The 15,287-nt window shown below is 38.8% G+C and overlaps 2 protein-coding genes across 2 annotated transcripts; both read right to left on the bottom strand.

Annotated features, from left to right (window-relative positions):
- Nucleotides 1-6,989: 6,989 nt before the first annotated feature.
- Nucleotides 6,990-7,898, bottom strand: LOC107270493. The gene is made up of 2 exons (XM_015745552.2): nt 7,125-7,898; nt 6,990-7,094 (listed from the first exon to the last, which is right to left on the bottom strand). Exons 1-2 carry the CDS (start codon nt 7,872-7,874, stop codon nt 7,077-7,079), a joined length of 768 nt encoding a protein of 255 aa, XP_015601038.2. The 5' UTR covers nt 7,875-7,898; the 3' UTR covers nt 6,990-7,076.
- Nucleotides 7,899-13,841: 5,943 nt separating this feature from the next.
- Nucleotides 13,842-15,248, bottom strand: LOC107270495 (pre-mRNA-splicing factor CWC22-like). Its single transcript, XM_015745554.2, has one exon. The coding sequence runs from the start codon at nt 15,169-15,171 to the stop codon at nt 13,870-13,872; it is 1,302 nt and encodes a 433-aa protein (XP_015601040.1). The 5' UTR covers nt 15,172-15,248; the 3' UTR covers nt 13,842-13,869.
- Nucleotides 15,249-15,287: the final 39 nt, after the last annotated feature.

Genomic DNA, 15,287 nt, shown 5'->3' with positions numbered 1-15,287 from the left:
CAATTGTGTATAGTGTTTTAATTATAAATTTCAGTTGTAAAGTATCATATATACATATATCAGATTTACTTGAATGAAGGGTAAATATACTTGAACTAAAAGAGTATTATAGATTTAATATTTGTAAAGTTCTCATTCGATATCTTAAGGCAATCACTCAACTGATCTAGTGCGATACACTATATTGTAGTATTAATTGTTCTAAATTTTTGTTTTCTATTTCAACAAGAACATAATAAATATTATAATATATCTTTTATAACAAATATGATACTGTTACTATCTGCTAAATTCAAGTCTCTTTGTTGCACTTAATGGTATTGGCAATTGTGTATAGTGTTTTAATTCTAAATTTCAGTTGTAAAGTATCATACATATTACCAGATGAATGACATATTAAATATCTTTGCCTAGTTATTGTTTGTATAAATATTATACGAATAACAGTTTTTATATTGAAGTGGAGCAAGTAATTTATTGAAACATGAATATACTATTGCAAAATAATTTGTTGGAAATTATATTACACTATGACTCAAATATGTATTAATTTATTAATTTAAAATTATGTTACATGTTGTAACATATAATTTTACATGGATATTACATTGAATCAAATGAATAGTCAAGAAAGTAACATGTTGGAAGACTATAAATATTTGAAAATTACATTTTGATTGCGCTAAATATGTTATTTGTTCATTCATCTAAAAGTATGTACTTTATTATGTAATTCCGAATTATATTTACATAAACTTTCATTTTTTCTCTTTTCCTTTTTATGAATATTCTTCATTGCGTATTATTATTTTTTTTTATCTAATTTTTATTTACATATAAATCAGTTTTTCGTATTTCGAATTGCTAAAGATAATTCGAAGTTATTTTATATTTTGAGATGTAATCAATGAAATTTTGTATTGACTATACCATTGGTTGCTTGTACTTGACAGAAGTCTCAACTACGTGTTGTAATCAGTGCCATCTGTTATCTAAAATAGTAGTTGGAGGTACGAAGACGACGACAATGACTGAACTGAATTAAAATCATCTCCTTTGCTATTTCAATATGCCTTGGTCTCGTACAGCAATTGTATAGATCTTGGTGCCGATCGGTTCAGAACAGGAAACCTAAACACAGAAAACTATGCAGAGGGACACTTGAACACTCTGAACTTCCACATCTAACACCTAGGTACAAGAAACTACGAAGCGTAACACCTGAACACCCTGGATATCCGATATCTAAATACAAGAAACTACGGAGAGGAACACCTGAAGACTCTGAACTTTCACATTTAACACCTAGATGGAAAGAACTACGGAGCAGAACACCTGGACGCCCTGGACTTTCACGCCCGACACCTAGATACAAGAAACTACGGAGCGGAACACCTGGACACCCTGCACTTCCACGCCCGACACTTAGCTAAGGGAGTAGTTGGAGGTACGAAGACGACGACAATGACTGAACTGAATTAAAATCATCTCCTTTGCTATTTCAATATGCCTTGATCTCGTACAGCAATTGTATAGATCTTGGTGCCGATCGGTTCAGAACAGGAAACCTAAACACAGAAAACTATGCAGAGGGACACTTGAACACTCTGAACTTCCACATCTAACACCTAGGTACAAGAAACTACGAAGCGTAACACCTGAACACCCTGGATATCCGATATCTAAATACAAGAAACTACGGAGAGGAACACCTGAACACTCTGAACTTTCACATTTAACACCTAGATGGAAAAAACTACGGAGCAGAACACCTGGACGCCCTGGACTTCCACATCCGACACCTAGTTACAGAAAACTACGGAGAAGGGCATCTGTTGATTAATAAACATCTCAAAATCCTTTTATATTCAGGTGCCCATTAATGTCAAACCTCTATAGTATAGGTACTTTTCATTTATGCCAGACCTCATTCTCATATACTTGAGTAAGAGAGTACCTCCGTCAGTACATGGTGTGGATTCCAGTATGCATAACATCCTAAATATATATATTTATAAGGATATAAAGATTATGAGGAATTTAACACTTAATCAAACCACTTGCAAAAAATAGACAGAGTATGACCAGTTAAAGTAAGTAAATCCATAAGTTATGCATAATATATCAGTGTATGTTTTAATCCATTGAGACTGCATAGCAAGTCAATATATATTTATATTGAAATTTTAAAACAGCACATCAGACTCTGACTCAACTGTTATTCGTATAATATTTCTACAAACAATAAGTAGGCAAAGATATTTAATATGTCATTCATCTGGTAATATGTGTGGTACTTTACAACTGTAATTTATAATTAAAACACTATACACAATTGCCAATATCATTAAGTGCAACAAAGAGACTTGAATTTAGCAGATAGTAACAGTATCGTATTTGTTATAAAAGATATATTCTAATATTTATTATGTTCTTGTTGAAATAGAAAACAAAAATTTAGAATAATTAATACTACAATATATTGTATCGCACTAGATTAGTTGAGTGATTGCCTTAAGATATCGAATGAGGACTTTACAAATATTATATCTATAATACTCTTTTAGTTCAAGTATATTTACCCTTCATTCCAGTAAATATTATTAATTATTAGAAACTAATCACATGTGAGTTTTGATAAAAATTTTCATACAAAATTCAAAGATTAATTTTATTTTTATCTATTAAACATTCAACCGCAGATTTCATAAAAACAAATTAAATGAAAAATATATATTTTAAAGAAAAATTTACTTTGTTTTTTGATTTGAACTAAATATGTAACTGATTGTAAGCGTGCAAATGAGGAGGAAATCTTCTTTCCTCATGGAAATCTTTTGGTGTCACGTCTATGATTATCACGGTAGAAAGCTTACGAAGATTCCTAAATGACTCAACTTCTTTCTAAATGAATTTTATTCTACATTTAAGAATATACTTTCCTTTCAAATTTATATATATTTTTGTGTTTCTAAGAAAAATCAATTTATAAATTACATTTATATGGCATTTAACATTTTCGACAACGCAATATATTTATCTGATTAGTGACATAGCAATGCATTTATATTTTATATTTGTTTAACAATACAGATTTCAGTGTTTAAAACTTTTTTCATATATCCTATTGAACAACAAAAACTTGTGATATCCCCCAAAAAACACTTACGTGCAAAAAAATACGCCAAGTACAGGATACTGTGTATTCCTCTAATAAAAAGTATTGATATCAGATTATTGAGGCCAAGTACATAAGTCACTACATATTTGCCTATTATATGATCTAGCACTGGCCCATCATTTTAGTTGTATTTTAAAAATTTCCTATAACGTTTTCCCTACTCTTTTACATTACTACTGCTTCCCGTAGTTAATTATGATTTAATGGTTATTTAATAATTAATAAAACTTTAGCTGATTCCTTATCGAGTACTGCTTGGCGGGTCCGTGCATATCTTGATATAAATTTGCGTTCATTATACCAGTCATTAAACTCAAAACCAATGTCAACTTTCTATATAGAGCTTGTTACCAATAACTCGTAAAAAAGAATCACGGTAAAAGCTTAATAACAAATATATGGTTTTAAGATACTATTAGTACGTTCAAAGGAAGTACTTTGGAATTCCTGGCACGGACCCGACAAGTAGTACTCGATAAGGAATCAGCTAAAGTTTTATTAATTATTAAATAACCATTAAATCATAATTAACTACGGGAAGCAGTAGTAATGTAAAAGAGTAGGGAAAACGTTATAGGAAATTTTTAAAATACAACTAAAATGATGGGCCAGTGCTAGATCATATAATAGGCAAATATGTAGTGACTTATGTACTTGGCCTCAATAATCTGATATCAATACTTTTTATTAGAGGAATACACAGTATCCTGTACTTGGCGTATTTTTTTGCACGTAAGTGTTTTTTGGGGGATAAGGAGTTGACTCGAGTGAAGAGTCTCGGCGCGCTGCGCCCTGTACGGCCGGTTTCCTGTACTTGGCGCGAGACTCGACCGAGTCTCTTGATATGTCAAGATGATATCGCTCAAAACAAAATAAAATCAAGTGGATTAGAATAAATTCCGTGTCACTCGATGCATCGCCATCTCGCCTCTTGTGCAAGAAGTTCGCTTCGCAATTGAGTTGCTGATGCAGCCTGCGCCGATGTAAACTATTCTAACGAGTGGGAAAATCTATCACGTTGCAGTAAATAAAGTAAATCCCAATATCCGTACCAGCATTGAATTTCGTAAGTTTGTTGTTTCAATTGACACCTAACGTCTGTGCTACAACCGTCATAAATGTTCTTATTTTATTTCTGATGAATTTTTTATACAGGGTTATTCACGGCAAACGTCCATCTGAATTTGGATGCGACTGAACAATTCTGTTAATCGAGGCAGTATGGTCTTGTTAAACAAATGAAAGATTGTGAAATTGACGATGTTAGCAATGTTGTGACGTTAATTTTCATTTCTTTAATGATGCTGATTATGCCAAACATGCTCTGATTCATGAAATTATCCATTCACGGCCAATTTAAGCTAATGCGTTTGCCGTGAATAGCCCTGTATATTTCCAAGATATGATTACATTATATTGAAACAACATAATTTAATGAGGTCATGATCATACTACTCTTGTCAATAAATTTAATGTAGGCTACACAATTAATAAACATTGCAAAGGAAAAAACCTACTTAATCCAGTCAATTATACCTTAATTAATATCGTTGATAATCATACAATTTTTTAGTGAAATTTTTGTCATATTATTTTAAAATGATAACACGTTTATAGTCATAAAAATTGATTCACTCTCAATGGATAATAGGTTAAAAACTGTTTTACTCCGCAACCGCAAGTACACATGCGCTCATTTTGTTTACATTTACCTTAATTATATGACTTTTACAAGTCCGATCAGTTTTATTGAAGTCCGGTGGTAAACTTTGTCTCACGGGCCCACCTTAGCTTTTCCTTAATTTTCGATGCCTCTTAAACTCAATAAATTTCATTCAATAGACTCTCGATACTATATTATAATCGTCTAGCAGGTGCTGTACAGTAGCTGAATGTCATAGCACACCGTAGTCGCGCTGGATATATTATGATTCGCCTTTGCGAAAGAGTGTTTATTCATAGTATATGTTCCTACAGCTACATCGCACAAAGAAAGTGTCCTGGACACGAGTCCGTAAAGACTATCCGTTTGATTGAGATGAATATCTCTTTTCAAAGAGACTGTACTTGTTTGCTATCTCAAAGTTGCATACGTGTCTCTGAGGGAATGTGAAATAAACATACTTTGAAATTGAACGTACGGATGTTCGATCCGAGGGATATTTAAAAACGCGAGTAAAATGTAAGTTTACGATATATTGTTACAACCAATTTAAATGTTTTCTATTAATTGTCGTGTACAGTGTTTCTATTATGAGAAATATCGGCGAGTAAAATGTGAGTTTACGATATATTGTTACAACCAATTTAAAAGTTTTCTATTAATTGTCGTGTACAGTGTTTCTTTTATGAGAAATATCGGATAACAAAACCTAACTGTGTGTGAGGTTAAGGCAAGATGAATTTTGGTGGAACAGAAATCTATCAAAACTATGCGATATTCGGAAAGAGTAGTCTATGCAGCTCTATTTTGCCCGGTAACCGATCCAGCTTGTTCCCTAGGGTATGTAATAACGAATCCGTACCTAGGCCAGATTGCGAATACTACACTGAATCTAATACTCTAACGGTTAGAGCCACGAGTGACAACGTGCAGTCCGATCTTTTACGCGTGAAATTGAATGATTTTCTGAGCGTCTGTGCCATGATTTTGGCTGCTTATATAGTCGATTTTTGCTGATGCTCTAGGTACGGTTAGGACGTTAGGAATGCACTCGGCTAACCAGCTGGGTAGGTGGCACGGGCAATGCACTGGGTAACGTGCTGAGTCTGCAATTATGCTCCCTGTTGGCTACGTTATTCTTCTGTTTAGGAATGAAGGTCGATATACGTAACATCTCCCCTCTTAGACAAAACATCGTCTATTTGGGCGATGCTTTTGCATAAATTTATGTTTTGTTGTGTTTTCCGTATTTCTCATTTGCTCACTTAGTTATGCATCTTCGGAGATAGTTTTCGAAAGTATCTCTTTGTCGATGCGCGGCCATGCTGCCCTGATACAATAAGCCTTTGTTTCTTCCTCAGCGATTCCCCTGGTATGAAATCACGGATGGTGTTGTCAGTGATGTCTTCTGGTTCCGACACATCCTCTGTGTCATAGGGTATCCAGGTTTCCTTGGTGTTGCAGAGTTCCTCATCATCGGTGCTCGGATCTCCAAACAGCTGTTGTGTGTAGATTGTGGTGAACAGACATTTTTCGGTTTGGGTGTGTCTATTGGCTCTCCGGATTTGGGTGGTTTGAGTTCCTCGTCCCTTACTGGGTGCGTTCGGTAGGTCCCCTTTCCAGGGCCTCGCTTTTCGTATGATTCCCTTTCTATGTTCTATCTCCCAAGTACCTCGTTCTTTAGTTTGGAGGATGATGGTACGGTACCCTTCTCTTGGTTCTGTGATAGTTCCCATAATTCTTTTGGTGACCATTTTGGTGGTGGTCTGTACTCGTTCTAAGTTCGATTGCGACTGAAGTGGATGAACAGGGTTTGGCGTTGTATGTTATTTTGCTTACACTATTGAATTATTGCTGACGGAGGTATTTGATGCCATGAGTTGAAGAGTCGACGGATATGTTACTTGTGGGATTGGCGGCGGTTTTTCGATGGGTGGATGCATAATTGTTATTTCTGGCCTATTTCTTCTGTATCTAACCACATGTCTAGGTGCTTCGTAGGTCGGACGGTCCTTAATGCATTTTACATAGAAAGCGTAACCAATGATACTGAGTATGAGCATCGAAATTATCCCGAAGGAAGAATAGGAAAACATGTTGTTCAGGCGCATTCCTCGCTGACGGGTCTTCAACTCCTTTGCTTGCAGGGAACTCGTACTGGGTATTTTGCCGAATCTTGTTTGCGGCGGCAACTAGCTGTCGTGGTGGTAGTACGGCGGGATGAATTATTCCTTATTTAGCAAATATCACTTGGATTATTCCTTGTTTGGCAAATATCACTGCGTTGGTGAGCAATTCTAGGCCTGTTTGGTATTCGTTGACACTCCTTTCCAGGCTACGTAGCCACTTTAAAGATGATATTTCGTAGGCTTGTTCCTTCATGGCGTTTTGTTGCTTGCTGAGTTCCGTGGCAAGTAGTTCAGTGGCGGCTTTGTTTCTATTGGCCAGTATCGTGAGATTCTGAAGGTGCTGATGTATATTTTGGAATTCTGATCGGACTACATGGGTCTGGTTTGCCAGCAGTTCCGATAGATGATTTTGGTCCTTGTGTAGTTTATCTAATTCGATATTGTAGTACTCGGCGTCGGCCTCTGTGAGGGTTCCAAAAAGAGCTTGACTTATAGTGCCTATGAATCCGAGTGGTGCACCGCGCTTCCGGCGGTTTCCTTCTTCTTTGATTTCTCCAACAATGCCTTGCAAGAGATCTTCATCCTTACGAGAGTCAGTGAGTCTGGCCATTAGGTGGGTTATTTCTTCGCGGGCCTCACATGTCGTAAATTGCATAGATAAGCATTGTTTATTTGCTTCAAGTTTGTGTTCCTCTAAGCGTGGACGGTGTTTTAGGAATGCACCGATTTCTAGCGAGGTGACTAGATTCCATTCCACATGATAAATGCGCATGTCATGGAGTTTCTCAAAGTGCAGGCCGATATTGTTCTTTAATGGAGTAATCTGATAGTCAGGTGCTGCATCTTGCAGAATTCCGTTGATCCGTGGTGCGCAGAATAAGGTTAAAATTATGCGCAACATTCTGTTTCTGGAAATTGAACAGCTTGTTTTTAGCAAGGTTGATGATTCTGGATCGGTTTTTGAGCAGAGCTCGCAGGTTTTAATTTGTTGAAATGTTTTACTTTGATTTTTCCTTTGTCGGTTTTTATGATTGCGTTGTTCAATTCTAATAACTGTAAGATTTCGTACGGGCCTTCATAATGTGGATCGAATTTGTGATGTCTTGGCTCTTTTAAAACGTATACCCTATCTCCTGGGAATTTGTGATGTCTTGGCTCCTTTAAAACGTATACCCTATCTTCTGGGTTAAATTTGATTGGTTTTATTTTCTTGTCGTATCGTTCCTTTGTTTTTTCCTTAGTCTGCACTAATGTATTGCGGGCAATGTTTCTGATTTTGTCCAGATGGGTGATTAGTTCTGTTAAGTAGTCACCGTACGTTTTTAGATCATTCGTGTCTGGATATGATGAAGGTATTCTTGCAGGTTTTCCAAAGATAAGTTCGTAGGGAGTGAAATTCCTTGCTTCGTGTACCGAGGTGGTTTCTGATTTTGTCCAGATGGGTGATTAGTTCTGTTAAGTAGTCATCGTACGTTTTTAGATCATTCGTGTCTGGATATGATGAAGGTATTCTTGCTGGTTTTCCAAAGATGAGTTCGTAGGGAGTGAAATTCGTTGCTTCGTGTACCGAGGTATTATATGAAGACATTGCGAATGGTAGTAGTAATTCCCAGTCATCATATGTGTCCATGTAATGTTTCAGGTATTCCACGAGAACGTGATGGCTTCTTTCTAATGCTCCGTTAGTTTGAGGTCGGTAGCCAGACGTAGTGATTACTTTAATTCGAAATATTTTTGCCAAATTTTTGAAAAGTTCGCTAGTAAAACAGGTTCCCAGAACGTGATGGCTTCTTTCTAATGCTCCGTTAGTTTGGGGTCGGTAGCCAGATGTGGTGATTAATTTAATTCGAAATATTTTTGCTAAATTTTTGAAAAGTTCGCTAGTAAAACAAGTTCCTTTATCCGTTAAGATGGCTTTAGGTGTTCCAAACTGAGTTATGAAATGTCGTGCGAATGCGTCGGCAATAGTTGTAGCTCGTATATTGGGAATAGCTACTGCGAGACAATATTTGGTTAAATTATCCTGCAGGGTCAAAATGTACTTGTTCCCGTTAGGAGTTTCTGGTAAAGGACCTACTGTGTCGAGAGAGATTTTATGGAATGGTTTCATAGGTGCATCGGTGATGAGCATTGGTTCTCGCGTTTTTATGCGAACTAACTTTTGTTCCTTTATCCGTTAAGATGGCTTTAGGTGTTCCAAACTGAGTTATGAAATGTCGTGCGAATGCGTCGGCAATAGTTGTAGCTCGTATATTGGGAATAGCTACTGCGAGACAATATTTGGTTAAATTATCCTGCAGGGTCAAAATGTACTTGTTCCCGTTAGGAGTTTCTGGTAAAGGACCTACTGTGTCGAGAGAGATTTTATGGAATGGTTCCGTAGGTGTATCGGTGATGAGCATTGGTTCTCGTGTTTTTATGCGAACTAACTTTTGCTTCTGACAGCTATCGCAACTCCGGATATATTCCTGAATTTGGTGGTGCATATCAGGCCAGTTAAAACGTTCTCATATTCTGCTTACTGCGAGACAATATTTGGTTAAATTATCCTGCAGGGTCAAAATGTACTTGTTCCCGTTAGGAGTTTCTGGTAAAGGACCTACTGTGTCGAGAGAGATTTTATGGAATGGTTCCGTAGGTGTATCGGTGATGAGCATTGGTTCTCGTGTTTTTATGCGAACTAACTTTTGCTTCTGACAGCTATCGCAACTCCGGATATATTCCTGAATTTGGTGGTGCATATCAGGCCAGTTAAAACGTTCTCGTATTCTTCGGTATGTCTTAGTAATGCCTTTGTGTCCCCCGGTGAGACTTTCATGATGTTCCTTTATAATTTCTTGACGGAGATTCGATGGTGGTGTCTCGATGATTCCCGTGCAAAGAGTGATTTTACTTGCATAATCTGGAAAAGCTATCTTTATGCACTGTATTAACGTTTCCATTGGCATTTCGTCGAGTCCGTTCCCTTTTGCGGGGATTCTAACATTGTCGACTTTGGATTTTTTCATAGCGAATTTTAGTGCTTCCAGAGCTAATTGAACTTCCTTAGTTGTTGGTTTCTCGTAGCAATAGTTCGTGTGTATAAGAGTGTAAATTCGCTTGATCCCTTGTCGGGAAATGAAAACGTGTCCCTTTTTGGGTTGTTCTGCCGATATTTTGTCCTGATCAAGGTAATTTAATTCTTTGAACGTTCGGTTTACTGGGTTCATTAATTGACCGTCGGCTGGTAGGAAGTGGGCCAGGTTACCTTCTTTTCCTGTAAGAGCGGTCTCTGATATACTGATCTCGCAGTCAATGTCCGAGTCATCGCTTGAGGATGATATGTCAACCAGTGGTAGCATGACTCCCTTTTGTTGTGGTGGTGGTCCGTGGGTGTTATCTATACAGGTGTCTATCACTGTCTCGGGGGTCTGATTTCTGGCTCCCGGTGTTGATTGCGCTGTTGGTTGTAGGCTACGTCGAGGAGTAGGCATGAAGGATACTCTTCGTTGTGTGTATTGGTTGTTTGATTTTGGCGTGCTGCCTGCAATGATTGTAGGATCCTGTAGTTTTTCGATGTTCTTCTTTGGTGGTACTATGGTTTCCAAGAAAGGTAAGGTTTGAGATATTTCCTTAATTTTTTGCTTGGCTTCGTGCAGCGTTAAGTCTCCTAGGTCTTCATATATCTGCCTAGCTTCGTTCTCGTCCTGTGCAAAATCTGCCCTTTTTAATTCGTCTTGGGGAGATTCCATAGCCTTCCCGTCCCACCAGAAGGTATCTATTTGGGTTAAGTCCGTGTCTTCGTCGGATGATGTTTCTGATGCTGAGCCCAGTTCTATTATTTTTGGATCTTTAATAAATAGATGTTTCAATCTTCCTACTGTCAATTGTTCCTTAGTAGGTTCTGATTCGTCGTCGCTATAGGTCTCTTCAAACAGACTTTGGAGGTCGAAGTTCCGCGAGGGGGATGATTCATTGTTAGCCTCTTCGGTTTCCTCTTCCTCCAGTATTGTCTCGGTCAGCAGGGAAGGTAACATGCTTCTATTTCCAGTTTCTCCATGACAAGTATCGTTGTCTGTATCTAGCGAGCTAGTGGATGACTCGTTGTAATTCACAGCTGGCTGTGACCTTGTTTTTATTCGTTTCCCAATTGTACTGTCTCTAGGTTGATTTTTCTTTGATGTGGCAATGGCTTATATGACAGGTCCCCTTCCTTAGGTTTTATTGGGTAGGATATCACTGCTGGATTGCGGGATAGTGCGTCTGCATTTAGGTTCGTTTTACCCGACTTGTATGTGACCGTATATTCGTAATCAGCCAGTTTAAGTTCCATCGCATCAGTCGCGAACTAGGGTCCTTGACGGAATGTAGCCAGACTAGAGGACGATGATCTGTTACTAAAGTGAACTTGTGACCGTATAGATAGGGTCGGAAGTATGCTACAGCGTAGATGATGGCAAGACACTCCTTTTCAGTTGTTGAATAGTTGGTTTCCGCAGAGTTCAGAAGTCTTGAGGTGTAAGCTATTGGCAGGGCTTGACCAATTTTTCCTTGACTCAGAATAGCTCCGATGGCATAGTCAGAAGCATCAGTTGTTACAATGAAGGGCTCGTTGAAATTCGGGTATTGGAGTATGGGTTCTTTGCACAGCATATCTCTCAAGGTTTCAAAACCAGCTTGTTGTTCCGGTCCCCAATGAAAGGTGACTTCTTTCTTCAGTAAGCTTGTCAGAGGTTTAGCTATCTTAGAGAAATTTGCAATGAACCTTCGATAGTATCCTGCTAAACCCAGAAACTGTTTAATGTTTTTCTGGTTTTTGGGTATGGGGAAATTTTTGACTCCTATCAGTTTCTTTGGGTCAGGACGGACTCCTTCTTCTGAAAGTATGTGGCCTAAATAAGTGACCTCCTTGCGTAAGAACTCGCATTTATCCGGTTGAAGTGTTAATCCATGTTCCTTCAGTCGTTGGAGCATAGCTCGAACCTTCTGTCCATGTTCTTCAAGAGATGATGCGAAAATGACGATATCGTCTAGGTACACAAATAGCTCTCTTCCTTGTATCGTAAGAACTCGCATTTATCCGGTTGAAGTGTTAATCCATGTTCCTTCAGTCGTTGGAGCATAGCTCGAACCTTCTGTCCATGTTCTTCAAGAGATGATGCGAAAATGACGATATCGTCTAGGTACACAAATAGCTCTGTTCCTTGTAGTCCAGTTAGAACTTGGTCCATTAACCTCTGGAAGGTTGCTGGTGCGTTTTTGAGGCCAAAGGGCATTCGGATGTACTCGTAGTGCCCATTGGGTGTTGTAAATGCCGTTTTCGTTCTGTCCTTAGGATCCATTCCTATCTGGTGGAATCCACAGGCTAGGTCGAATACAGAAAAATATTTAGCGTTACCGACTTGGTCTAATATCTCCGTGATGCAAGGTACGGGATAACTATCTCCAATCGTTTTTTCGTTAAGCGCTCTGAAGTCGATCACCATTCTCCACCTTGGGTTCCCTTGTGAGTCGGCCTTTTTGGGAACAATCCACAGGGGTGAATTATATGGTGATGTGGATGATTGAATGACGTCATTTTCAAGCAAGTTGGAAATTTGACGTTTAATCTCCTTTTGATGAATTGGCGGGTACCGATACTGTTTAGTATGGGTCGGTGTTTCATCTATGGTAGGTATTGTATGAACGACTGTTTTTGAAATTCCTAGTTTGTCACCGGTAAGGTGGAATTGATCCGGAAAGTCGTTGATAATCTCAGCTACGTGTTCTTGTTCTTCCTCATTAAGATGATCCAACCTTAAAGCCTTTTGAATTTGGTTAAAACGTTCCTCGGGGTCCATGGTTGCTTCACCATAGGAATCTTCTGCTTCTGAGAGGAATTCGAAAGGTTCCAGTATCTGAGGTTCTAATTCGAGTTCTTGATTTTTGTTGCTGACGTTAGTTGCAATAGTGTAGCAGATTCCTTGGCGATTGGCCACCAAATTTTCTCCGATTATAATGTCTCGGGGAGTTTCTATTCGAGGCAGGTATCCTTCGGTGATTTCCGTATTCGCTATCCTTATCGCAACTTCTTCTGAATTTGATTAAAACGTTCCTCGTGGTCCATGGTTGCTTCACCAGAGGAATCTCCTGCTTCTGAGAGGAATTCGAAAGGTTCCAATCACCGGTAAGGTGGAATTGATCCGGAAAGTCGTTGATAATCTCAGCTACGTGTTCTTGTTCTTCCTTATTAAGATGATCCAACCTTAAAGCCTTCTGAATTTGATTAAAACGTTCCTCGGGGTCCATGGTTGCTTCACCATAGGAATCTTCTGCTTCTGAGAGGAATTCGAAAGGTTCCAGTATCTGAGGTTCTAATTCGAGTTCTTGATTTTTGTTGCTGACGTTAGTTGCAATAGTGTAGCAGATTCCTTGGCGATTGGTCACTAGCTTTTCTCCGATTATAATATTCCGGGGAGTTTTTATTCGAGGCAAGTATCCTTCGGTGATTTCCGTATTCGCTATCCTTATCGCAACTTGTTGTCGTGAGCGAGCCTTTATGACGTGCTTGGTTCTTTGTGCCGAATATGCTGCCGTTTTTATTTCTCCAGCTTGGGCAAATGGCTTTGGTCGTATCGGGTTGTCGTCTGTCACTATTGTTTTATGGTGGAAAGATATTTCTGCATTATCCTGCGTGAAATATGCGACTCCAAGTATTCCGCTGTATGGCCAAGAGGATCCTTTGACCACATAGAAGAATACTTTTCGATTACCGATAGTTAGTAACACGGCTCCCACAGTGGTGACGAAGTGTCCTGATACACCTTCGATATAAATTATTTCCTTGTATTCTAACTTTGCATCATCGTTAAGACTTTCCTGTTGGACTAAGTTAACTGAGGATCCTGGATCGATTAGAAAGATATTTTCTTTTCCTCTTAGCTCGGGGACTTGGAGGATGATCGTCGGTGGAGGAGCTTCCTTGACGTAGTATTCTGGTCTTCCTTGGGTGTTGTTCTGTCCGTGAACCTCACGGTCTTCTCTTCGTCGTTCGCTTTGAATTTCTTGTCGCTCACCATGTGTGGAACGCGGTGAGCGCCTTCCGAGTTTAAAGAACCGGTGGATCCGGTAGAGGATGATCTATGGCGATTGGATCTTCGATGATTTCTCTCCCTACTGGGTGACGGAGATTTTGCACGAGATTTTCGGCAAGTTTTTCCGTCGTGACCCTTGTTGCCGCATTTCCAGCAAAATAATTTTTTTCGCTGCTTCCTACGTTCGGGCGTTTTCTCTCTATTCTGATCGCGAGACCTGGAAGTGTCGGTGAATGCTGAGGATGAACGATACCTCCTTACATGCATTCCGTAAGTGCGATGGTGATTGACTCTTTCGTCATCACTGGATTCAGAAGTAGAGCTCGCGCTTGAACTTGAACTAGAGACATCTCGGTAATGTCTTTTGTGATACCTATCGTATGGGCTTGGAGAGTTTGGGTACGAAACTCGTTTGTGTGATCGCCTACTCGAGTGGTTTCTTCTGGACTTCCGGTAGTCATCTGGCGAATCACTGTCATAATTATTGCGAGCTCGCTTATGATTTTTTATTTTCCTTTCTAGTTCCATGACTAGGTCGAATCCAGCATCTAACGATTTTAGATTTTTCATTACAACCTCCTGGCGTATCTCACGAGGTAATCCGTATAGAAAATTTTTGAGAGTATGTTCTTCTAATTCCGCTCTCCTTTCTTTGTCGTTGCGATATTTGTCAAGTTGAGCGGCTCGTGTCTTTTGATATAGTTTCGTTGTTCTATTTATATATTTTCTCAGACTTTCCGTCTTTCCTATTCTCAGTCTTCCTATTTCACTAAGGAAGGAAGATAAATTCCTTCCTGGAGCATATCGCTTCTTTAGGTGTTCTATTAGATCGTCAAGTGTGGTGAAATCTTTTTCTTCTACGCTAGCTCGCGCGGCTTCACGGAGTTTGTTTAATACATGGAGCAGGTATCGCGTTTCTTCGCCAGCTACTAACTGTTGTGCTCCGGTTTTCACAGCACGTACAAAATTTGTAAGTGAGGTTGTCTCACCGTCGTATTTAGGAATTTCTAATGCTGCGTTTTGTATTCTAGCTTGCGATGTTGTGAAGTTAAATGCTTCTATTAGGGATCGAGATAAATCTGCATCTGCCATGTTGGAGTAACAAGTTTGAGCAGTTCCGAAATGGTTATTTAACAAACGTCTCATTAGTCACATACATACATTGTATGTGACTGAATTCGTTCGTGGTACCAACTTGAATAGAGTGGTTTGAATTGATAGGATTTCTAAGATGACAATGGGGAAGTTGACCCGAAGTCCAA

The sequence above is a fragment of the Cephus cinctus genome, unplaced genomic scaffold (assembly GCF_000341935.2).
Source record: "Cephus cinctus unplaced genomic scaffold, Ccin1 Ccin1_scaffold0781, whole genome shotgun sequence".
Classification (NCBI taxonomy): Eukaryota; Metazoa; Arthropoda; class Insecta; order Hymenoptera; family Cephidae; genus Cephus; species Cephus cinctus.
The sequence above is the reverse complement of the archived record's forward strand: the minus strand, read 5'-3'. Positions and strand labels throughout refer to the sequence as shown.